The sequence below is a fragment of the Struthio camelus genome, chromosome Z (assembly GCF_040807025.1).
Source record: "Struthio camelus isolate bStrCam1 chromosome Z, bStrCam1.hap1, whole genome shotgun sequence".
Taxonomy (NCBI): Eukaryota; Metazoa; Chordata; class Aves; order Struthioniformes; family Struthionidae; genus Struthio; species Struthio camelus.
This window is the reverse complement of record NC_090982.1, coordinates 9,754,343-9,780,576: the sequence shown is the minus strand read 5'-3', so window position 1 is coordinate 9,780,576 and position 26,234 is coordinate 9,754,343. Positions and strand designations below refer to the sequence as shown.

Sequence of the window (26,234 nt, the reverse complement as noted above, 5' to 3'; positions counted from 1 at the left end):
GCTTGTAAACCCGTCAGTGAGTCTAGCCTGACACCTCTCAGGCAGGTTTTACTATAGACCTGCAACTCTTTGGCCATTTTCCTGCATCCTGATCCCTGCTTTTAGCCTCTCGGCTTTTATCCACCGTCTTCCATATCTTCCCCAAAAGCCTTCCTGCAGTTTTTTTGATTTCCCTTCTCTGCCAGAGAAAACTGTCTGGAAAAAAAAAAAAATATCGGAGGAAAGTCTGCTTGGAAACTTGCCTCCACGAAATGTCCAGAAAGCACTCCTAGCAAATCCCGGGAAGGTCGGAAGTGAGTGCAACCTCCTGAGTTTTATATGACTAAAGCAACCTTATACCAAATGCATTTTCTTCACCCTGTGTGCCTGCTGCACCTCAACCCAATAAAGATTGCAAAGCCTTTTTTTTTTTCAGGATTTGATTTTTAGCAAGCAGCTCAGTAATATTTGCCACAACAGGTATCTGTTCTCTTACAGTGTTCTCCACAAGGAAGGTACAAATGAGGAGCAGATGGACAGCCCTGTCTTTGTCACCAAGAGGATACTGAGCCTTGAGGGTGAAGCATTACCACAACAGTTTCATTCAGGGAACGTAGCCAGAGACGAGGACTTGTAGACCTGGGTTTTTAAAGGTGTGTGATTAATATGCTGCAGTGGCAAATGGCTTAGTCTCATTCTCTGATGCGAATTCAGGATCCTAAGTTCTAATTTCACTGAAAACTGGGCCTTCAAGAGACAAAAACACTTAAATTGAGATTGAACTTTCTTTGTTGACTCCAATTCACTTTTGGTCCAGCCCTCTAAATACCCTTTCAAAATACAGGTCAAGTTTCTATAAATCGCTTTATGGTGATCATGAAGTGAAGGTGGGATATTTATTATCTGTGTCATAAAATAACAGTGATAGTAAGAGCAATAACTTCAATTTTATTGCTTGATAGAAGGTATTGCAATCTGAAGACGATGCTAGCTGATGATAATGTTTCTACCACCCTGCAGTAAAACTTGTTTTTCTGTCCCCTTCACCCAGGGTGAACCAGCTTTCACTGAAGCAAGAGCGTGCTGATGTGGCGTGACTCCTTGTGCCTCCAGTTCATCCCCGGGACTGCCGAGGACGCTCATGGCCCTTCGCGGCAGGTTAGGAGGAGCAGCCTCTGTCGGAAAGCCACTGCAGCGGGAAGAAACTGTCGCCTTGTAAACGCCAGCTGGATGTGACCGCAGAGACACAGCAAGCCAGTATTTCCTAAACCTTATGTGATGGCAACTCCTGTTTGGGCGGGTGGTTGAAGTTGGAAGCTGTATGGGAGTCAATGCAAATTAACGAGGTGCCGCCCCTTGGCAGAGCTGCGACACCTGATCCTTAATCCTTTCTTCCTTGTGTGCAGGGCACAGACGCCCACAAACTTTGCAGCTGAGAGGCAGAGAGTACCTAGGCTCAGTTAACTTCACCGGTCCTGCTGGGTGTCAGCTGAGCAAGCCACCATAATGTCATCACTTGCTCATATCCTTCAGCTCTGCTTTATCTTGGCAAAACAGAGGTAAAAGGGTGACGTGATACTCTCCCTGAGAAAACGATCTAGCATGCATAACGCTCCGAGTGCAGCAATTATCATCTATGTATGCCCCTCTGCATACCCTAATCTATGTATTCATAGGTATGACATGTATGTATGCGTGGAGATATAGATGTAAAAGAGGTATAGATATCACCTGAAGTTGTGCCTTTACTATGTTTTATCTAGTGCAGAATTCATATTTTCTGTGCGGAGCCTTCATTGTAGAGAGCGACAAGCACTATCACACAAAACTCACTCTCCTCTGCTTCACATGGATCCTCAGCGCAAGCAAGGTCGCTGCAAACAGGCTTGACTGTAAGCTGCAGCGTCACAGAGGTTAAAAATTTTAAAGCTCATTGCAAACTACATGTAAGCAAGATTCAGAGCCACATAGAAAGTGGGGTTTTTTTTCATGTCCTGAGGATCAGAAAAATAACCATTCAGTTCAGATAGTGCACTGCATTCTTAATTCAAATTTCAGGGTAACTTTTTTTTTTTTTTTTAAATCTGTGACAAAAAGGCACAGAGCACCGTGCTAAACTCCTTAAATGAATGAACAGGCTAAGCTCTTCTATATTTGCTACAGCCTACTGAAAATGCTACCACAATATGAAGAGCAACATCCCTGCCGAGTTAACTCAGTGCTGCATTTCGGCTGGTTCTCCCCAACTCTCCTCTCCAGTGAAGTGTGGTGCGAAAGCGGCCCCACTGGGAAACAGCATTCGGCTGCCCTGTGTCCATCCCAGACTTGTCTACAGCGGTTAGGTTTCTGGGGAAACAGCGAGTGCTGCGGTAATCTCAGCCTCTCTGCGAATCCTTTCACAGCGAAGTGGCGGATGATCCATGGAGGATGATCCACCTGCCTTTTCCATGATCCCAGGCAAAAACGGTGGCAGCCACATGAACTAACAAGTCTCCAGCCTGGCACATGCGCTACAGCTGTGGGTCCAAACACACATCCAGCCCATGGGCCTGTGTCAAATATCGGCATTAACACAACCATTATTCTGGTTGTGGGTGTCAGGTGTCAGGGCTCAGGTCCCAGTGGCAGGGATTTCAGCTGCACCTTTGTGACGTGGGAAGTCAGGAGGATAGTTTGCATGGCTGGATGAAGAGTCCAGCTGATCTGGATTTTTAAGGGCAGGAGGAAACCCCCTCTTGAGCAGGCCGGTGGTTTTGAAGCAGGAGCAGAGTTCCCAACCCGCGCTGGTACTCATAAGGCAGCTTATGGGAAGTACGGCCTGGAAGAGCTGTGAGAAGGCATTGGAGAGTGGGAAGCACTTGACTGACATTACCGTTTATCGTAATAGCCACGGATTAATTGACACTGATTTGTGCTGTTACCTACACAAGCAGTTTTGGTGCAGTGTAAGTGGCTGTAGCTGAGGACTGGCGGAAGTTTCGACTTTAGCGTGGTTTTGCTTGGAAATGAAGACTATTCCAAATCACTCGTTAAATGAACGCTGTCCTTAAGAGAGGCAACATCTAACCTTACTTATCTTTGCTCTGACATAAAAGCGACCCACCTTAGCAAAATTCTGCCCAATAATTTTTTTCTGAGATTGGTTCCTGATGTTGACCTTCTGGTAGATCCTCAAGCTGAAAGCAAAAAGAGCTTCACAGATCCTTTGAAAACTAAAGAAGCACTCATGGTGATGGCAGCTTGGAATAATTGTACTTCATCAGAACGTGTGATGGTTTTGTACCAGTTGCTGCTCTTTATAAATACTCCAGTTTGTTGTAAATGAACATCTGCCACATTTGGACAAGCACAAGGCACAAAACTACAGTGTTGAGAAAGCAGATGTGAAATATTGCATGAGTTACTGTAGAGCTTGTATGAGATGTAATGTGGGGCTGGGTATCACACACATAGGTGCAGCACAGGACAGGACGAGATGAAGATGACTCTGTGCTTTCAGGGCTCCAGGCCAGTCAGAAATCAAACCTGCCTCTTCTAAGTGGGAGACATAAGGCTCAAGGGCACTGCCAAAAGCACCTGTGAGGAGCCTGGAGCTGTGGAGAGTGTCTACAATGGTGACAGCTGATGCCCTTTTCATCTCATCAGACAGCTCAGGGTTTGCAGACTACCTGCAGCAAACCTACCCAAGCAGTATGTTAGGAAGAAGTTTTATTGCATTGCCTGCAGAAGTCCTACAGCTCCTCCTGACTGCGACAGGGAGATAAAGAGCTCCAAATATGGTGGCATTCATAGGCAAGTAATGTTTTGCTTGTTCATTTTGCTACACCCCTCTCAAAAATTAGAGGTATACTCTCCAATTCTTAAGGTAAATTTTTGCATTGGAGGTAGCAATGTTTGGACCTAAAATCTGTGTTGGTACTTTTGAAAAATTTCAGCTAGCATCTATTTGCATTTTTTGATGTCTAAATATGCTCAAAAAACTGACTCTAGGCTTTTCTGCATAGCTTTAAGCACTGACACTTTTGAAATTCAGTTCCAAAGTCGGTAAATATCGCTGGAAGAAAGAAGAGAATAGCAACAACTGAACTTGGTGACAAGATTTTCTGCACGCCTGTGTCCTTTCTCTGGCATGATCTAAGTTTGATTTCTTTCATTTCGTATCACAAAATTCATTGGCGATATCAGAGTGCAAGCTAGAAATTTTTCAAAGGACTATTAAGAAAGCCAAGGCAGCTGGATAATACGTTAAAGAAAGAAGATCGAAATCCAGCAAAAGGAAAAAATGCGCGATTAAGTAAGTATGTTTTTCCTTCAACCTTTTAACAGAGAATTAGGGATGATGATTATGTTTTGGTTTTTTTTTTTTTGATGAAAGACGGGTACAGAAGATGTCTTCCAGAAGCTCATAACAAAGTGCGCAAACTGTTCCAAGTTCTAACGCGCAATGAATGCAGCAGTTCAGTATGCACTCCAGAGATTACAGTGGCAAATAAACGGTGCAGGAAGTTTCTGCTTCCCTCCTTAAAGTAGGTTCAAGATTATAAGTTAATCTTAAAAGGAGATTATGAGTATCTCAAAGAGTTAATGAGTATCTTCTAACTGCCTACTTCTCTTGATTGTCCAAAGGCCAATTGATCCTGAAGTGTATAAAACACTGACGCATGAAGATGGGAAGCACGCGAAGACAGTAAGCAAACGAACAGCTGTCAGGGGCTTAAGTGCTGTGTCTGCTGGCAATGATGCCAACAACTGTTTTTTCCTTCATTCGTTTTTTCGTCCTCTTACTCAGTTTCTCCGCTATTTGTCTGGGAGCGTTTTGCATTTCCACACGCACTGCGCTGGCTGTTTATTGTCTGTTACCTCTGGGGTTCCTGCTCCTTGTGACTGGCATTTTCTGGAACGCTTTCCATGAAGCCATCAAATACAAGGGCCTCAGCAGCATCTTCAGTCGAAATCCCAGCCTTAGAGAGCTACATGTCAGCACCATAGACAGGTATGTGTTACGGTACGGCTACCTGTGGATAGAGTTGCTGTTTTCTAAGCATGCTCTGAGAAGAAAGCAGCAATGCAATGATAAACAAATTGCAGCCATTTCATTATATTTGCATGGAGAGACCCGTCTCCCAAAATTTTACTTGCAAGAGCAAGCAGCCGTCTGCGCAATATAAAGCAGCGCGTAAGAGAGACTTCTGAAAACACTACAGGTGGCACAGAGCGGTCCGAATCCATTCTTGGAGAGAAGAGATGCAGCTACATTGACTTCAGTGGCGATCCTACAGGTGCATCATTACTAACATCATCACAGACGAATCAAAAATCTGCTGCTGTGGGATATATTTTTGTACTGCTTATTCTTGCCACACTGCTCAGTGATACATAAGGCCTGCAGTGAGCTTCAGTTCCCTATACGGTCCTTGCCAAGGTTTTCTTTTTTTTTTTTTAATAAATGTCCCTGCTATTTCTGAGCAAAGTCTGATGCTTTAATCTAGATTGCTTCTTAAACTGATCGGCACTGTGCCTGACAAAGTTTTTAACAGGGTCACTGGATGCAAGTTACTTTTCCTCAGCTGTTGTAGAAACAGCACTATAAACACAGACAATGGGTGCTCTAAGAGCTCTGTAAATGCAACGTACAGCAAATATTGCTTAGATAAGTAGGAACATGCAAAGCGCACTTTAAAAATGAGGAAAATAATGACTATTAGAATACCGATTTAATCTACCTCAGGCAGTAATGCCTCTCCTTTTCCAAATAAACTTTTCTTCAGCGCTTGTTGAAGTACATACAAGAGTGAGTGTTTGTACGCCACAGTTGGAAACTCTGCTAAGGAAGGCTCTTCTTTCTTCGAACTCTGTGTTTTAATAGAATATTTTGGAAAAAAGATGCAGATAATCATCCCAGCTCTTGCAGCTATTCTATATCAATAACTTCCATTGGTCTAATCCTACCAGGTCAGGTCTCCATTTACAGTTTAAGCCTCAGCTAAGCTATGGAAACATAGCAGACACAGTGTCTAACCGAGCTCACTCAGATAAATCTCATTTCACCAGCATGTGCTTTATTTTGGTTTGCTTATGTTTTATTTTGATTCACTTATTTTTTCAGACCTGATTTCTACCCTCCGTCCTACGAAGACAGCACAGACCCAGAAAAACAGACCTTCCCCCTGCCAGTTGCCTCCACATCAAAAGGGGAAGAGGTGTCCCAGCTCCCTCCACCTCTGTACACTGAAAGCAGCACAGACTTCATCAACGAGACCAGTGAGCAAGAGGATCCACCACCATACAAGTTGTCTGTGCAGGAGCCATGGCAGCAGCAAACGCCGGGGCTAGACTCAGACCCTGGAACCGGATCAAATACTCACGCGCCCACACAAGAAAACAGTTGCTGACAAGGTTCAAACTGCCATGGGACCTAAGAAAGAGCAAAGCCGGCCAGAAATTCTGGGACACAGTCAGTGAGTAAAATCCCAAGTTTATGAAGTGGGCAGAGGTGGAAGAAGATGGGTGTCCGCGCTCCCTAATAATATACCCCCTAGAGCAAAACTGCCTAGGAAAAGCATTGATCACCTCTGTGTTTCAGAGGAGTTGGAGGCGTCATGTAAAAAGGTCTTGGCCTTTTAAAACACAGCAAGGTTTGCAGGCTTGCAGAGGGCTTGCTGAACCTATGAGGTGCCACCCACGATGCTGACTTAACGCTTGTTTACATAGGAGTATATTCTTTTGCACAAAACTCTGCGTAGCTGCCTTTCTTTAATCTAGAGCTCTGGCAGTATTCTGAAGTACTGAAACACAAGCAATAATTTTTACAAAAAAGCAAAAAAAGGTATCCACTATGTTCAGGGAACTAGATGGAAAGACGCATACGAGAGAAGATATGCTTTGCTGTTACTGCACAACCTATGGGACACATTTACCTGAGGTTGGTGTTTATGCTATATGGTGTTTATATATGTATAAGGGACAGCTCATATCCCTCCCTCCACATGTAACTGTTTGCTGCTTTGATAGTCTGTCCCTTAAAATTATTGGGGATAATTGCATATTCTTCTGGAAGAAATTTAAACTGGCATGATAGCCAGAGAAAGTTCCTGTTGAAATTAGTGAGAAATCTTGTATTGGTTTCATTAGAAATTTGATATTTGTGCCATTGATATTAAAGTGATTCTATCTGAAATGCACCATGGGTTTTGCTACTGAATCAGTATTGTCTGAGATTTTCAATTGAATAAGGAAAGATGTATACAAGACAACTTACCTGATAAAATCAACTGATATACTGTGTTGCTCCATGACTTGTCCTCAACTGTAAAAATAGTTTAGTGTTTTGTTACTGAAAATGACTCTCAGTGAAAAATCCAAGTAGGGTTTTTTTTTTTCCCATAAACAATGGCTCTTTTTTATCTGCCTCTCAGCCCTCAGAGATATTCCTTTGAGACAGAAACTACCATACTGTATCTTACAAAAGTCACTAGCAATGAGTGGGAGTCACTTCTTGCATTGCAAGATAAATGCAAGTGATGGAGCTTCACGCTGCTGTTGACCTTAAACCTCTTCTGTCTCCAAAGGAGTTTTGGCCAACAGTTCCTCATCTGTTCTTTGTAGCATTAGCTGACCTGGGAAACCTATTAACTCGTTTGTATCTGTTCAGAATTTGTACTATTATTTGTAGTAATTGAATATTTTTGTATCGTAAGTCATTGAAGCTACTTGTTTTATTTTGGTGTGGTAATGGGTATTTTATTAGTGCATTCATGAATAAATTTTTTATTTAGAAACAAATGCTATTTGTTTGCTTATGATACAAGGTGTCCATGACTCAGGCTAAGCAAACTAGAGAATCGCAGTATCAAATACAGTTCCTAAATGCTAACAAGACCACCCTGGTTATGCCCACAACTTCTCAAAGGGAGCTAGCAATTGCAGCTGGAAAAACCTTTTCTGTGCCACTCCTCTGAACTGTCTTTAAAAGTAGCTGCTTCCTCTGCAGCTTACTCAAGAGCATTAGGGCCTGAAAAAGGAGTCCTGAACTCTGTTTCTGATACAAGTGGCCACATGTTTAGGGAGAGTGCAAGAAAGAGGATGAGAGTGCAAGAAAGAGCCTTGGATTGACCCTTCACCCTGGTCTCCTTCCTTCACAAATCACGGAGGCAAATCTGCCTCCAGGCCATTGTAGTCTGAAATGCCGGATGACAAAAAGAATTTCGCCGAGGCTCACCCAGGTTCGGACCTGCAACGCTGACTGTAGGCAGAGTTCTGCTCTTCCTTGCAGAAGCGGCAAGATCAGAAAGTTATCAGACTTTCTGGATGACCATACGTCGTTAAGTAAGAACTATTTCAAAATTAAGGCTTCATTTATATTAGAAACGCAAGCCAGGGTGGTGGTGGTAATAGTGGCTGAGACCATGGATAAGACAATCAAATCAGTTCTGTCTTCCAAAAATTTTCATCCTCTATGAAGGGGAGGATACAGTGTAGACAGAAAGGACAGGAGGATAAAATGACCTGGAGAAACTACAGAGAAAGGCAAACAAACAGAAAGAAAGAGAAGGAGCAGATGCATACTAAGAAGAAAACAACCACAGGCTAAAAAAGAATCTCTGAAAGAGAGGAAAGCTGACAAAATGATGTCATCATCATATACCCAGTTTTCGAAGTGACTGAGAAGCTGTGCAGCACAGAAGAGAACAGTAAAAGCTAGGGGAACGTTACATATTATTTCCAAAAGAGCTGAAGTGAGTGTCTCCTATGCCAAGAGATCTCAGTAATGCCTTACTCCACAGCACTACCATATCTGCAGCCAGAAGTGCATTGCTCCAGGGCCCAGGACCCTGAAGGGGTACAGGTATTGGCACAGGGATCAATCACAGCAGATGAGCCTGATTAGCCAGGAGACCTCCAACGACAAAATTCTGGTCCTGTGGAAGTTGGTTGCTTTTTTGCTGTGCGTATCCACATTTTCCTCCACAAAACTTTTAACGTGAACCCATGTTGGTGGGAAATAATGAAGACTACACTTAGCTCAGAGGCCAAGCACTGCAGTGGCTTTTCAGTGATCCCATGTTTTTGTTTGAAGACTTAGTGGCTTTCAGTATGGAGGAAGTGTTTTGCATATACAGAACTACTTCTTTCAAGCTAGATCATATGCATGATCAGGAAACTGAAAGATACTTCCTGCTCCAAAGTATCCCACCAGCAGAGACCTAAATTCATAGCTCTGCTTTATGCAAGGTCTAGGACGACTCCTTTCATCCAAAAGACTCATGAGTCATATGAGCCTTTTGCATAAATAAGGTCTCCAACAAGAAGGGACTTCTCTAGTCCCCATAGTGCACGGAGGACATGGCAACTAGCCACTTTTTTAGGAGCTGTCTTTTCAACATTTATGTAAGGTGCTTGGAAGGATGTTCTTTTACTGAGTTGCTATAGGAAATGCGATTCTGACTCTCTCCACACAGTTAATGGACAGCCAGGAAGAGCTAAACCCATCTTCCTTTTCCCCTCCCACAGCAGTCCTGCAGTGCCCCTTCTTAGCTCCAGTCTTCTCAGATGTTGCGAGGGCTTAACGGATCCAGAAATGTGAGAGTGAAGAAGATACCACGTCTTCAGTCAGCAATATGTATGTATTTGAGACATGACGGGTCTTAAGATAGGGAGAAATTTCAGGTTAAGACCGAAATATTTCACTTGATTCAGTTTGTTTTTCAGTTTGTCTTTTCAGCTCCATTAGCTATTTGGCTATGAGCTTGATGGAAAATAGTGTGGGCGATGATTAGCTCAAAAATGTCAGCAATCTTAAAGCGGGGAAAGTTTTTAAATGGTTTGGGTTGCTCAGCCCTCCTAGCATAAATGCGTCTTTGGCATGCATAGCCACTGAAAGGTTTTAGATTAAAAGGAATTTTCTTTTTCTAAAGGACCTGAACAAATCAAAATAATGCTTCAGAACAGATCAGGTGAGTGCTATTGCCTTCCAAATTGTCTTCAAACACAACGTACTTCTCATCCTGCCACTAACCTTCCTACAGAAGGGCATTCTTCACAAAAGAAAATGTCAGTGATATCCATTTAGCTCTGTTGACAGGTGAATTTGCTGATATTTTGTAGTTTACCTTAAGCCACATTATGCTAAAGAGCAGGAGTTAGAAGTCTGTGTGGTAAAATGCTTACCACCACACTCCATGCTTGAAACTACCCTGAATAGTTTGTTGCTTCCAGTCACCTTAGCATAATTACAGTCTTGTACCATTTTCAGTAATTTGGTGTCAGCTACTGTGCTTTCGTCAATGTTTTGGAGAGTTATGTCAGAGCATCCTTTCATATTATCCCAAGTGTGGGTTTATTTCCCCTCAGATTCACCTATTATTTATTTCAGATCGTGAAGGCAGTTACTACACTACACTGTCAATATAGGTGAGACCGGAGTACAAAAATTATAGACAGTAGGACATAGCTAAACACAGTAACACCCAGTCTTGTCTAATTTTCTTTAACATCGCACATTCTTAAATCTTTCTCAGACTATACCACCTTTTTACTTTTACTTCCTTTTTCTCCTTTTCTAGTTCTCCAATCCATCGTTGCGCTATTGTATCAGCATTCTTCCATCTGTTCCTCATTATCATCTCTTTTCAGCCGAATACAGCAATTTATCCTTTACAGTCCTATCCTCTCCACCACTTGCTGCCTCTTTCTTTGCTCCTGGGACCCACCCTAGCCCCATCTCGGTCAGCGCTCTGCTAAGGCTCCTTGCTATTGTTATCGCTCTCATTGGTCTCTGGGAATTCATCTTTGTCCTTTTTCTCCCTCTGCCTTTTTCCCCAGCCTGCAGGCTGGGAATACGTCTTTGTATTGTGGGGTGCAGAAAAACCTGAGTTTTTGCAAAACGGAAGGGCTGTTCAAGTAAATACTAGCGTGATCAGAGCTGAACAGCGTGGGAACCTTCCAACGTCCAGACCTGATAAAACTCCTAATCCAACAATAACAGTGAAGGAGCCTGGGTTCTCTGTCCCAGCTCCTAGACACTGTGGTAGGGCAAACAGTATTAATAACAATTTTCCCTCTGCTAGATATATGCTCTCTTTTTGGGAGCCTTGCATCTTTGTATAAGCTGATGTGTGTTGCTTTTTTCACTCACTTCATGAATGTCCAAGTATTCTCCTCTTACGTTAGCAACTAAAACATCTTGGTGCCTGCAGGACACTTAATGAGATTACGGCTACAGTCCTTCCCTGAACACAACAAACTGACTGTTTGCAGTATCAGCAACAGTGACTTGCTGATAAAAGCACTGGTATACTTTTTGACAGTTCTGATTTGCTCCTCATGAGTCTTCCCACGGCATCTTGAAAAACATTTAGATTCTGAAAAGCAAAACACGCTGAGAACGCAAGTCCCACATTAACTCGTCAAGTGCAATGCTTGCTATTGTAACAGTTTCATTACCAGAGAACTTGTAAGAGATTTTGGAAATTCTTGGACTGTCCATTTCACAACGCTCATTCATGCAGGACAGTAATTTGAATCAAAGGGCTATAATCCAGGGCAAGTTTATGCTTGACTTTGTGTAATCCCCTACAAATAAGACAGACCTTCCTACCCTGCACCTAGAGGAATGTGACCTATGGGGAAAATAAAAGAAGATTACTATTTCTAGGCAAACAAGCTTTCTGTAAAGATGAGTACTCTTACATTCAAAAGCAGATGTCCAAATGGTGTGAGAAAGTAGAGATCTTCCCCAAAAAATCTGCATAAAAAGCACTGAAGCCTTAAGCAGTCGTTTGGCATATAAGAACATTTAATGGTAAAGTGAAATACTATGTGAAAACATTAGCGTGTCGTCTGTTTAGAGTCAATTAAGTAGATGGTGTAATTGTCTTAAAGGCAGTTTTATTAGGATGCTTGAAAGCGCAGTGTGTTTTGTCAGCAATTACGTATTAAGACAGAAATACAGCATTCCACTTTATTATGTACTAAATGTCAGAGCAATTTTTGACAGAAATATTGAAAGAAATGAAAACAATATTTCCTTCACTGCGTTATCTAAATTGCACTAAAAATTCAACAACTGCACTGAATTGAAACACACTGCAAAGAGGCAGGTTGCACAACGCCACCTTGACAAATGATACAAGTGACCACACCGTTCTCAAGGAAGCAAAACTTTCAAACAAGTCACATGCATAAAGTGTTTGTGTTCTTGTTCAGAGCAAAGTACTGTAGCGAGAACTGCAGTATCATTTCACAAGCAGAAAAACACTGGTGTCCATACCCTCCATATCCTTCTCAGAGTTAGGCTGGGGCATCTCTTCTTCCTTTGCACTCCCCAACTTTTTGTTCCTATTATATGATCCTATGTGATTCGTATTGTAAAGAATCTAAGAGAAGCTGAGTCCAGCTGGTCAATTAGCCAATATTTCCATTTAATTCGATAGCGTTTGTCTCATTCTGCCTTCATCATACACGCATTTGTGGTAAGTGGAACTTGAGAATTCCAAAGATTTAAAAAAATTCCACCATAACTCCTTTATGAAGGATTACTGAACTTGCAATGATTACCCTTCAAGCATAGTAAACACTGATATGATCTGCTGACATGAGGAATATTGCAAAAGATAGCTGGAGTTCCACACCCAGCATATTGCTGGAAGGACACACTCAGCTTCTGTAGCACAACTGCTTCCCCTTGGAGAAAAAAGTGATTCAAAATCAGAAAAAAAGCTGAAGGCACAAGTCACATCGATATGTTTTCAAAGCAGGGGTTAAAAAAAATGAGGGATGGCCCTTTTCTTTGGGAGCAAGTGCAAGTGTGTACACAACCACTGCTGCCAGCGTGTCCCTGTGAGCAAAGGTGTAGACAGGAGAGGAGTGGCATCAGGTTAGCAAATACACCCTTGCGAAGCTTAGTATACAGCCCTTAGGCCCCAGACATGCTCTGTACATGTCTTTGTAAACCAACAAGAAGGTGACAAGAATCCCAAGCAATGCTCACCAAACATGTCTTTTCTTTGCAACCCCTCCCCCTCTCTGCCTAATTAAAAATTCCCCAACATTTGTCATAGCATTCAAAAAGAAGCAGTTCACCCTTTCTGTCACGCTGTTGACAACATTTGAGGGTAAGGCCTTTTTCTTTGGTTATTTTGTTATCTAAAAGAAAGTTATTGCAGGTATAACACAGAAGTCAATACACTACTGTCTTTGGAGATCAATGCAACTGAATATGCTGAATATTATATTGAATTTTTCTCCCCACCCTCCCTCTATCCCCAAGAAAACTTTTTGAATCATACAAGGCACAAACAGTGAACATGTTTCAGCAAGGTCCTGTCTCTTCCTTGCTGTTCCTCTTTTGGCCCTGGTTTAATGATCCTTTGTGGCTTCAGGTGATGACAGTGGGTCCCTTTCGCCCTGTCCTCTCATGGATCTGAGATATTTTCAGTGCAATTGCTATAAGAGGACTCAGCACAGCCTAGAAGAGAAGAGATACAGTGAGTTATATAAGGGTGAAAAATCAACAAACATCTAATACTTATAAATCCCCCTTCTTAACTGTAGAATTGTAAAATAATAATAGCAAATTATTGTGCACGTTGTTCTGTTATACTTCATATAACCTAGTATTAGGCTGAGCATGTATTCTGTGAAGTGTTACACTGCGTATAACCTAAATTATGCATAAAGAGAACCAGTAAATATAATGATAATGTGACAGTGCAACAGTAATTGTGGAGATCTTGTGAAATCTGCTTATTTCTATTCTAATGAGTGGAAGCCACGTAGATGAGATTTTCTTACCATACAAGCTTAACCTACAGAGTTCAGGGTCAGAACATACCGTGACAATTATCTTAGCAGAAACCACAAAAAGGTGGTTTGAGCACCTGAAATTGTATTAGATGGGATAAAATCCACAGAAGTAATATAAATTCTCAAGTTTCAGGCGACACAGCTCACTGAATGACCTGTATATATGAAATACTGCCTAGACGGATGAGTGCAGATAATAACTATGCTAGTACCACATGAAGGCCAAGTAAAACATAATTTTTTCAAGTGGCAACTGAATTTTCTCTCAATTAGTTCTAGGAAATGCCAAGATAAACAGGCAGAGCTGGGTTTTGTGTGGAAACCCTTTTTTTCAGAGGATCAGATTACCAAACTAGTAACAATTTTCTGACTTTCAAGATTTTTTCCCTCTCTCAAATAAACTACATTCTGGTTTATCTATCTTTCTATCAGGTTTTAGCATAAAATACAATAAAACTAATAATTCTGAAAAACTTAACTTTTCAGATACATTTCTATAATCTTAATATAGTCAATACGTTGAATCCGTTTCCGCACCTAACAGTTTCTGACAGACTGAGGTGTCTGGATTATCTATGCAAATGGCTGGATGCTTTAATAAAAGTAACGGGAAGACAAACTAACTCTGCAAACAGAGCAATGAAACATTAGTTGTTTCATTCAGTTTGTGCTGTGCCATTGGTGTCAAGTGAGTTTATGATCAAGTTCAGTTCACAGTACAACTGTGAACGCTTTGACATGTTATTATTCGAAAAGCTCCGTATCTGTAGATATGTATCTACTGAATAATGGTTGAAACAGAAGACAAGTCCATTAAAGTCAAACGTACTTAGTGGAGATTAATATCTGAAGCAAAAATAAGAACATTTTTGGGCAGATCCTGCAGAAGTAAATAATAAAATGGGCCAATTTATAAGGTCTGGATCATATAATTCCTTTCCTCCAGCATCACGGATTAAGGAGAATTGAAAAAGACCAAAGCATCTGAACTCCCTCTGGGACTCTCTCAGAGTTCTCTTCCCCGTTCAATTTGAAAAGAACAGGAAAATTTAACAAGCAGTCCTACTGAACCAGCTTTACTTGGCACTGCTTCTTAAGTAACAAAAGCACTCTAAAGTGAAAACAACGAAACAAACAAAACCCTGCTCAATGCTTTGAAGAAGAATCAAATCGGATTAGTCAGGTTTGTGCCACAGCTGTTCACCTAAGTATTTTAGAGGCTTTTCTTTTGCCAAGTGGTTCCAAATACCATGAGAACACTCTAGCCTCCTTTTCGCACTTACTATAATCGAACTTGTAAAGACAGAGAGTCCTATCTTTAGTTATGTCCTGGCACACTTCAGTTTAACGATACTTCTCATCCTGCAGATGTAATAAATAAATAAATAAATAAAATTTTTAAAAATGCATATATTCTCTTTTTCTCTTTGAAGTTACAAGGTGATAAGAGAAGAGCAGACTAACAAGGGATCTCTGCAATGAATGGCTTAAATTTCAGTTCTGAAAGAGAAACCACAGTCAGTGGTCACTTATATTTAATATGATTCTAGAAAGAATTCCGTACCTTAAGGCCATCTCCAGTTAAAAACGTTTTTCAAATGCTTCTTTCTACTTAATAAATTGTACAACTTTACTAATGGTATATCAAGTTAAAATGGCAATTGCCATCACTCTGTACACTTAGTAATATATTTAACCCTAAGGTATGGCACGTTCTCTGCTAGATAATATTTGAGAAGGGAACTGTAAATTATCAAAATTATTGGCTTTGATCCGGATTTTACTTTAGTAAGAATGCTGAGAAATTATAGCCTCTACAGGCTATAACTAGGCTATAGAAGTTATACTTCTAAATAAGTAGCTGATAAGGATGATCATTCACACCAAGAAACACATTAAACATGGAGACATCTAGCACATGGCAAAGAAATATCAAAAGCACTTTGCTTGGTAATATTCTGTACCGGAGCTATGAGAGGAATATCTCTCTATCCCGGCTCATGTAGCCTTTTTCCTCTCTGTGGCCTTGCAAGAAAATTCCCTCCAGCTACCTTTCGCCTCGCCACGTTCACAGACAAGATTTGCCCCACGAGGCAGCCTGTTTACCAAAGGCTCAGGTCTCAGGTGTACCTGATCGTGGGTTAAACGCTCAGGAGGTGTCCGTCCGGGGTTTGGCTTTAGACAAACATTTCTCTCAGTCTCGGTGGCTGAATAACATCTGTATGTCAAGGAAAACCTTGTGAAAACCTACCATGTGAGAGTGGTGGTTTCACTTATGCTACAACTTGACAACTTTCATCACAAACTGATTCAGTTCTGACACAAAATCATGACATGTCCAGACTTGCTTGGAAAGCTAGTGTCTGTTAGACCTCTCTGAGGTCTACACTGAATTTCAGTCTTTTTAGGAAAACTAAGCGTAGCTGAGTTTTATACAGTTTTGGAATAGATATTTTCCACAGGTCTTAAATTCTCTTTTCTCAGTTCAATATAAACCTCAAAAACAAGTTGCGACATCAGTTTCATCAATAAAAACAATTCTGCAGAGCTTATCTGGAAAAGATAAAGTAACAAAAGCTCAGAGAACGACAACACCCTCAAAATAGGATCCAAAGTATTTTAATGAACATCAGATAACGACAGCTATCTTGTGCAGTTCTCCAGCTTTTATTCTGTCTTCTCTTAACAGTATAGGTCTGAATTTGCATACAGCATCCTGCCAACGTGTTGTTATGGACTCTTCTCAGCTCAAAATGTACCCAAGTGAACAAACAGGGTGGAACACTAAGAACACAGGACCAAGTGATTTGTATATACGTTGCTATTTAGAAAATATTAAGCATGAACTCATTTGTTCCTTGTCTTCTGGGATCACAGAGAAAGGTAATGGAAAGCTATCCAAGCTAGCTAGCAATTAAAAGAGTGTCATTCTGGGAGCAAAGATCCAGCATCGGTCGGCTAAACTTTGTCTGACTGTTTTATAGGTTTTAAGGCTCCTTATTTACTAATAATCAGAATGACACTTCGGACTCTAATTATTTCAGAACAGAAGTGCAAGCCTAGCCTGATTTCTAAGCAAAGCTGGCACAGTATAACTTATTCCAGTAGAGTTCACCTTCCTGAAACAATAGTTAATGCCTCTAAGTTAAAGAGAGATAAACAAGTGGGTTAGCACAGCATGAAGTCCTCAAAGAAGAGCTATAGTTTAACATTTGGAGCTCCATCAAGAGAGTAAATCTGCCAAGTGCTTTCCATCTTTGCACCTTCCCTTTTTAAATACTGCCATCAAACCAAAAACTCTATCTCTTCAGCTGCTCTTCTACTGGATTTACTATAAATTAAAGATGATTTATAGTAGTTTTCCAATTGATTAAGGTAGCATCAAGAGCAATCAGGTTTGCAGATTGCTATGAAGTTACCAAGAAATGTAGGTGCTAGGTTGTGCTCCTGTTGTTGTATAAGTTATGGCAAGTCTTGAAGTTTCAGGCATGGGCTACAAATTCCTTCGTCTCCTAATACTTAAATTCATTCTCAGTCCTGCTTTTCTTTAACCTTTAAATGTTATACAGAAGGCTGCTTAGAGGCCAGAGAAACTGAGACAGCTCTAAGTCCAGCAAGAAGGGACACATAGGAATCGAGAAATAACTCCTTCTCCTCTTACCTCTCCCTGCTCCCATACCTTTTTCCCTTGCTTCATGCAACTGCTTATAGTTGCTACTACCCTTTCTCAATGTGGGCAGCAGAATCAACGTCACATGAACGGAGGGAAAGAAAAAGAAAGGCAGAAGAGAGGGCGGAATCCCCTAAACATGTTGCAGTGGCCTTATCGATTAGAAGCAACTGTGGACGTAATATACTTTAAAAGTCAAACCAACACACTTACAAAGCAACACTCCTATGATGGAAGACGTAAAAAACGGACTAAAACAACTGGGAAGTGAGCTCAGCATTAACATCACATAGGACTATTCATACTGTCTGGCATCGTTTCAGTATCTCCATCAGGGCTTATGACATGACGGCTAAATACACAGCTCGGCACGCCTACCTAGTACATGGATGCCTATGGGATCTTGCATTCCAAAAAAGCAGAAGTCTTCTGCAAAGTTTATGCTACAGTCATCAGTCCTAGAAGATCTAGGCAATGTGGATAACCTGATTACTCGTGGAACTGAGTGGCTTGGTCTGCAACTGCCACAGATCTGGCGTTCTTCACTTTACCGCAGTGAAGCGATATATTCACTGTCTGGGCAAAGGGAACTGACATCTTTGCTGTTCTGCATGGTCTGCCCACTGACTCAAAAAAATGACTGTAAAGGTCAGCTGTTCCGGCCTTAGCAGCTGTTCTGCCCTTAGCAATAAAGAGGAGGGTGTGTAGGAGTGGTGAAAAGGACAGGAAGAAAATGTAAATTGAGCAGTGCTTGCAACCATCTATCTTTGTAACAGACTGGGATTTTTTTCTGTATATCCAAAGAGCTCAGAGAAAAGTTTAGGTTTAATAGTCATTTATTTGATTCATGAAATACTGTATAATTACTGTCACCTGATTTATTTTTCTAACGGAACAGGAACACAAACTATCCTTTTTCTATTTCCAACTGGTTGAAAGTTGCTCATTGTATGGCTTTGTGCAGAATCAGAAGCTAAATTATCTGAATAGCATGAATATGCTGTTTTTCCATAAGAGTGATCAAATAGATGGAAATCCCCATATCCCACTTACCCTTAAAGAAAACCTTATTAATTTTAATACTAAAGGCAAAACTTTATATGAAGTCTCTGAACTATACCGCATGTTTTAATAGTCAACCACAACCACGCTGCAAGACCCCACACCTCAAAAGAAACAAAGAGGCAGCAGCGAACTGCACTTGTGCTTAAGGATTGTAAGAGTGTCTTAACAGAACCATATGGAAAGATGTAATTTTATCCCTTTTACATCATATTGAGCAAAAAGATTTCTGCATTATTAATATCAGTTCCCTGATCTTTGAGAAATTATCATCATAAACAATCACTTCATAGAAATATATTAAAATATAATCCCTTTCACATACTGACCAAGCTCCACCTCAGAACCAGTTTGTTTTCCCTCTGCTATTTGCTGTTGGAATAATGTTTTGGAAACTCAGTCCTTTGATGATCAGGATACTTTTTTATCCCAATGATTTTTTTTTAAGTCGAGTGCCTTTTAGGACTTAAAACACAAGCAGAAAACAACTCTTGCCGCAGATTCTTTGTCTGGGTGCTGTTAATCCAATGAATCTGTAGCTGACTACCATCTAGGTCAATTTTGTCTTTGGGAAAAGTCATTTACAGCATTTGTTATCTACTGTGTCCCATTTAGAGATCATCTAATACAGACTAAGTAGGTCTATAGCAGAACTTTTTCATTGCTATTGCAATTCAAGTAATGAATAACATACTATAAATAGAGCTGATTAGTCCATATTCAGATTAAAGTTTAATTTATTTACTGCACTGTTCCCATGGCACTAACCCTGCAAAAGCAGCACAACAACGTTTTTAAGGAAACCTTGTTTTCACCAGTGAAACAATTCGAAACAATTCTGCATCATGAGTCATTTCTCTTTCCGTCTTTGTATACAAAACGTCCTGTTCAAACCTTATCCAAGTTCAATGATACACCCAGGTAGCTAGGCAAAGGACAAGGAGATATTAGACATCTGTTGGGATCTGTATCTAGGGAACGATGAGCTGATCTATAAAATGAAGTTATAAATGAACCTAAAGGTCAATAAACTCTTATTCTGGTACTTCACGCCCATTCCACTAATCTCTAGCTTTTCCACCTGGGTTAAATTTAGCACAACTAATAACTCAATAAAATTTAAAAAAAGAAACGTGCCGGTGCATAAGAGTACAAGGCTTCAGAAAAAAAGCTTGCCTGTTTCCACTGAATGATAAAGCAATAAACTTGTTGACATTGCTACTTGGTTGCCTATCTGACTGGTAAAAGTAAAAGAAGTTGTCTCTTTCCTAAAATCTTCTGCGTTAGCTAGAAAGTAATGTTTTCAGTAATACACAGAAACCATTCATCAGCGGCATCAACAGAATGAGTTCTCCCTTTCTACGAGGAACACTCCAGTTTTAAAAAGGACTTGAGCATTGTATTGAAGACTTTGTTTTGCCTTGAATCACCACTATACATTTTGCAGTTTCAAAATGCTTACAGCAAATTGTCTTTAATACTTTGCACAGAAGGTGACGATTATCTTTATCATCCTTATCATCTTATCAAGCCACAAAGCTGCTTCTGCCCGTTTCCTTCAACTGATGGTTCAGCAGCCAGAACCAGTAGCCACTGCTATTCCCATGTATGTGTAACCCCGGACTTCTAATTACTGGCACATTTCACTACTCTCATTTACTCCCTGGTCAAGCAATTGGCTATGGTTAATTTAACCTACACAGAAATTGTGAGTAATTTTAGTACTATCTGTCATACAGTTAATAAGATTTTGGTGGTAGCTACATTCATTAATAACTACTGTTTATCAATCAGCCCATTTTATTTGGCCGACATATAAACTGGAACGAAAGGCTCGTCTTAGCTTTACTTCTCTCCAGTTCTAGTTCTTCTGTCTCTGATTCCATCTAGTCACAAGAACGCTGATATTGCAACTCTAGGTTTTCTAAAGGAAAACATATCCTTAAAGGCAACAAGGCCTGAAAATCAGCTGTTCCTCTAAGACATGTGCAGAACCATACAGTACTGATACACAGTGAAGTATGAGGATAGCCCCATCTGAGTACTGGTCTCACTGCTCAGCTGCATGAATGGTTCCCTGCAGCCCAAATTAAAATCTACGGGTTCTGAGCAGCCTCGACAGTACTTTAACGTATGTCAGGATTGCTTTTGGGTATCGAACCAAAGTAGGGCCTATAACTAGCACTCTCCCAACAGCAAAACCTTATTTTTAATATGTTTATGTTGTCTTAGTAATAGTCTCAGTTTACACGTATCTCATAAAGTGCCATAATGACATACTGGTCTTTTAGGACTGCCAGGATGCATCAGAGGTTTTAGATTCTTGCTTATCTGTGGAAGATTCACCACTAGCAGTGGAACTGTCAAAGGAGAACAAAAACAAACTAGAAAAGCTTGAAAACTGCTGAGTAGTTGGCTGATTAATTTGGAAAAGGCTTGATCTGAAATGAAAGGAAAAAAAATCTGGCTGCTGATATGGGCACGTTCAAACTAGCTAACCATAATGATTCTCCACAACGGCTCCATAATTTCTCATGAAAATGAGCTCTCTTCCAAGACAGAAAGATTTCTCGCCTGAAGTGGGCAAAAGGATATCTCAAGGTATTTTGGCCCTTTGTCTTTAGTATCAACTGGAATTGCAGCTGGGCAGAAACATGGGGTAGTGCAAAGCATTCTTCTTCAAATGTCTACATAAATAATGAAAAAAGGTACTGGAAGAAGGTGGTCCAGCGAGTAGAAGCAACTAAATGCTCACTTAAGCAAACAAACAAGAAATTATTTTATGTCTTGGTTTGCATTATACAAAGTACGGAAGAAATGGAATAATTCCTGATTAGCTGTCCCAGGCAGAGTGCAATGATACAGAAGTTACATGCATTCATCTATCTAGTTACAAAGGTTAACTGCACTTAAACAAAAATGGGCATTTATCCCAAACACAACAACTTTATATACGTTATAAAAATATATACTTTATACACTTCCATATAGCAGCGCTCTTTGAATTACTGGTCACTCATGAATAGGTTGTCCAAGTCCCTTTAATTGGAAGTAAACAGGAAATAAAGCCTTTTATACTTAAAACGTCAAATCTGTCACAGCTCTTCGAGGTGTACGCTTCATTACCATGAATCTCAAAGTGAACCAAACAATAAAAGGAATCCCAATAATAAAAATTTATGGCTACCCAGCAACCCTTTTTTCCAGAAAGGAATTTGTAACTCACTCTGGTCTAGATATTCCACTAAAGGCCATCAAATGTCCTCCTGAAAATTTAAAAAGTAATTTTGCACTAACACAAGGATCTCCTGAAATCAGATTTATCTACTCCCATGAATCCCATGATCTTCCTGCAGGATACAGTCAATGACCTTGCAGTTCATAATGTCCTAGTGTTTGTTGTTGGCAATGTGACCAGGCCAACACAGGTGCAGTGGAAACTGTGCTACACATACAATGAAAAGCAAGAGAAAGAATTAACTGGGTTTATCCAAAGATGAAAATTCTATTTGTCCCACTGATTGTGCACATGGGCAAGAGAGGAAGAGGGTACAGTAACATGTGTCTCCCGAGCCAGCGTGGATGTCAAAAATATCTACCTCTCTGCACCGCCTGAATGCAAGAATTGTCCCTGCAGCAAGTTTCAAGTGGGCTCTGCTAGTATTTCTAGAGGGGAAGGCAGAGGAGGAAAGCTATGAGCAGGTGCTGGTACTAACCTTTTTCCCCCACAACTTACATCTACTTGCAGTGTCAGTGGTCCCAGCTCTGTAACTAACCTCTCTGTCTTGGAAGGACAACTTCACGCAGAAAAGATGATTTGAGGCCCTCTCTCACAGGGAATCCTGGGATCCTTTCTTGAAGACCTTCCTTCCTCATGAGAGTAATCATGAGCCTACATTCACGGGGTGGTATTACAAGTAGTGGTGTCTTGGGAGTGACTCATAATTCAGACCATTACTATGTGTGTTCTGTCAAAAACAGCGCTTGTGCAGTCCAAGGTCTTCCTTCTACTACCATATGAACCTGGCAAATCTGGCCTTTTCCTTTGAGCCCCGTGGTTCCCAAGACTTGCTACACTGTGGCTGGAGGAGGTACTACGCCACCTAACCGAAACACTGAGGAAGAAACACATTGAATTAGGAGCACCATCACTTTTTTTAGGACTGGAAGCCTACAGATATACTACATGCAGTAATCAAAAAGGTGCCATCGATTAAATGCCCTCATCTGCCTTAAGAGGACACCTTAAGCCCCTTCGGACAACTGACTTGGAAAAACTGACTTGGATCATGGAAAAAAAGATTTGAGTGCTGTAATCATAGAATGCTCTGCCATAGAATGAGAATTGGCAAAATGACATCTGCCAAAACGACATCTATTTTTTGCAGATAACCTCTGTTCCCTCAATCCAATCTCTTCATAGCTTGAAAATTCACTGAGAACGCTTGCAAGTTTCTGCTCATTTGAAAAACAAGTTTTAAGTATTAGGCATTGATTGTAAATTCCTTTAAAAGACACAGAAACCTAAACTCTGTCAGTGTGTCTTTTTTCTCATATTGCATATATTATAACAAATAACATAGAACAATTCACTGTTACAAAAAGGATTCCATTATAAAAAGCACTTTCTCATTTGTAATTCAATGGTCAAAGCTTAGCTAGATGGATACCAGAAGTATACGCTTTACTGTTTGCCAGTGAACTCCATACAGCTTGGGACAGTAAATCATTTTGTGGAAACAAATCTACTTTTTCTTGGGATTCATTAGACAGGAAGCATGTTCAGACCATACTTTTTGTGTCATATATCACATTACTGTAAGTCCACTGCAAACCTCTCATATGTGTCAGAGTGGAAATGAACTGTTAAGTCTGTCTCCTCCAATGACTTACCTTCATTTGGTCTATGCCTCGCTTACACAGGGCAAAGAACCACGTTTAAACTGTGTTTATATTCTGCCTGGCTGTAGATGGTAACCAGTTTGTGCTACAACAAAATTTGACCTTCAAGCGTGAATGGTGTTGCAGCAGCGCTCTTCCTTGGTCAAAATACATTTATTATCCTGTTAGCAACAGCCATCTAAATCATGAGATAACCTGGTTGCATAGAAACACATCAAAATTGCTTAAAAGGATTCTTTTTCTCCTGCTAGAGATTTCACATTGTGTGTATTCCATCCAAGGAGTTATTGAGGATGCAAACAGTTAATTTAAGAAATAACAAATAAAAAGAATACACCATATTTGCAGGAATCGAGTTTGCAAAACTTCTGGAGAAATGGAAGCGCTTTTACATGATTAGCCAACAATTGTTTAATGACATAAAAAGAAACTGGTTAAGTTTACCGTGAGACTCTTATGAAAAACTACTGTCAGACATTTACCTATGGCTCCAATGCATTTCACAGTGTTTATGTTTCAGAGATTTCGCATTTGCATTCCATTCACGATCACACAGCTGCGTAGGACTTCAAAATACAGATTTTTTTGTTTATTTTACTATAAGCCAAATGCTTATCCTGTTTTTCTTTTATGAAACGTCCTGAATCTTCTTTTGTGTACCACACCGTGTGATAGCATTTTTAGTGGAAAAAATCTGAGTGGAAAAAATCCAAGGAGTGAAAATACAATTTATATTATGAATTGTTTAAGGTGTCTACTGGTACTAACGTACTGAAACTTGCTCTCCACCTCACTCTTTTTATGAAAGAGTCTGGTTATGATTATGGGATAATTCTCAGGTTGCTGCAAATGTTTCCCTTACAGGGAATCCCTATGTTATTTAGACTCTGGCAGTCATATCTCCTGACTGTATTCTCATTGTTAGGAATCCCTGGGACGCCTTGACTAAGTGACCTCTAGACAACCTACTTGAAAATTCATTATGTTTTTCTAGTATTGATCTATTACTCAGATTGCAGCACATGCAAAAAATGAGCAAAAAATTAAAACTGGCATGGCTTCTCTTAAAAGACTAAAATTCATATTCTCCAGCACTTATCACTGAGGCATCTAAGCCCTTGACATCCCATTGCGTTAGATATTCCACACACATATACTAAAACTGCTGGTTCTACCTTAAAAAGTCTACGTTCATATGCTTATTAAAATTGCTCATAAACACAGTTATCAAGGGTGAAAGGGCTGAGTGTTTCTTCTGATTAAAGAGGAAAGTATGTAATCGCTGTCACTTCAAATGAATAATATGCAGAAAACACTCTACTGATATGAGGTGTGAAGAAGTTTCTTCTTCCTCATTCCAGCAGTTACAAGCAGAGGGGGGTGGATGTCTCCTCCAGCAGTTTTGCAGAAAGTCATGAGTTTGCTCTGATAGCACCTCTGGAGGAAATCATAAAACAAACCTTCAGCCTCTTCTGCAAAGACAACATCCTAATGTCACGAGCGTCTGGGAGTCACACAGATGCAGCTAGGGCAGAACTGAGTCTACACTAGTCACCACACTGATGCACTGAATGAAGATTACGGCAGGGGTCGTAATGGAGGGGACAGAAGCAGAAGGGAACACTGGGAACGAGGCAGACATCCCGTCAATGGCTGGATTAGTGCTCCTGAGTCTGGAAGATGAACTTCACCACAGAGGAGCAGTGGACAGCAAACATGAAGCAATGCATGTCTGGCCTACACGCCTCAGCATGATGCACTGAATGGTTCTGAATAGAGTGAAAAGAAGAAAAGCACACAAAAAGCTGAGTAGCAGAACACAGACGCGCTGTCCTCTACACGAACCCTGGAACTGCACTCAAGGTGCCTGAAGCGTCACTGCTGTTCCCAGTGGGATACCATGGGTCAAGCTAGTCCAATATCCTGTCTCAGCAGGACATAGTGGCACAGTGGATGCTTAGGGAAAGAGTACAAGAAGAGTGCAAGTGTCCAACACTACCCTAGCACGCTCTGCAAGCATCCGGCAATCAGTTGCTACGGACTTCCTGAGCTGGAAGTTACATCTGCAGCCCTGTGTTTTATGAACTAACAAATTGTGTTTAAGTAGTTCTATTTGCATCCTCCCAACTCCACAGGCTTGTTCTTTATCCAGTACATCTCCAGATGTTACCAGCCCCTCAGTTGTGGTAACGCAACTATTTGTGTGATCATGCTCTAAACTAGATCTGTAAAACATTTCAGATTGAAAAGGATTCCTACGACTGTTCCTGCAGGCAATGAATAACAGCGTACTTTTGCTCACAGTCAGCCCAAGTGGCCGTATATCTCTAAGGTCCTAATCTTGCTTAGGACTCCCGTGATTGGGAATTTAAGAAATTCTACATCTAGGAAAAGATAACATTAAAAGACTTGAGTAAAGCCAATACATCATTCAAAGTTCAGGCAATACTTGGTGTTGGAGATGTCGCAGGCGTTCTGGCATTCCACTGTAATCAATGACATTTTTGTTTTTTAAACAAAAAATGGGCTTTCTGTGTGTGTGGCATTTTCCACAGCTGCCTGATTTAAAGCATGAATACACGCATAGCACTGCTTTTCTCTTTACCCCTTGGCCCTCTGCTTGGATGGTCCGCACTGGTTTGAAGATCCTAAATGCAGTTTTCCAAAATGTCCTTCTAGAGTTTGAAACTGCATCGTTATAACTACTGTAAGCACTCCAGTCTCTCATCGTCTCTATACAGGATCAAGAAGAAGCTTTCCCAAATCAAACTCAGGCCTACTGATGTTTCCTGTGCACTTGCAGCAGTCTGGGCAAAAT

The 26,234-nt window shown here is 40.7% G+C and overlaps 2 protein-coding genes across 2 annotated transcripts in view; one reads left to right on the top strand and one right to left on the bottom strand.

Moving 5' to 3' along the window:
* The first annotated feature begins 3,590 nt into the window (after positions 1-3,590).
* TMEM252 (transmembrane protein 252) lies at positions 3,591-7,725 on the top strand. Its single transcript, XM_009677676.2, has 3 exons — positions 3,591-3,669; positions 4,699-4,972; positions 6,086-7,725. The coding sequence occupies exons 1-3, from the start codon at positions 3,591-3,593 to the stop codon at positions 6,369-6,371; spliced, it is 639 nt and encodes a 212-aa protein (XP_009675971.2). The 3' UTR covers positions 6,372-7,725.
* Positions 7,726-11,924: 4,199 nt separating this feature from the next.
* The window catches only part of PGM5 (phosphoglucomutase 5), a 74,986-nt gene continuing 60,676 nt past the window's right edge, over positions 11,925-26,234 (bottom strand). The window contains exon 11 of the mRNA XM_068928257.1: positions 11,925-13,444. Coding sequence (XP_068784358.1) covers positions 13,355-13,444 — 90 coding nt within the window. The 3' untranslated portion in view covers positions 11,925-13,354. The remainder of the gene's footprint in view (positions 13,445-26,234) is intronic.

Bases quoted from the DNA above. Each gene is read 5' to 3' on its own strand.
- TMEM252 (XM_009677676.2), top strand. From the start codon at position 3,591: ATGGTGACAGCTGATGCCCTTTTCATCTCATCAGACAGCTCAGGGTTT. The intron at 3,670-4,698 runs GTATGTTAGGAA...CAGGGGCTTAAG, and splicing joins GCAGCAAACCTACCCAAGCA to TGCTGTGTCTGCTGGCAATG. The intron at 4,973-6,085 runs GTATGTGTTACG...TTATTTTTTCAG, and splicing joins CATGTCAGCACCATAGACAG to ACCTGATTTCTACCCTCCGT.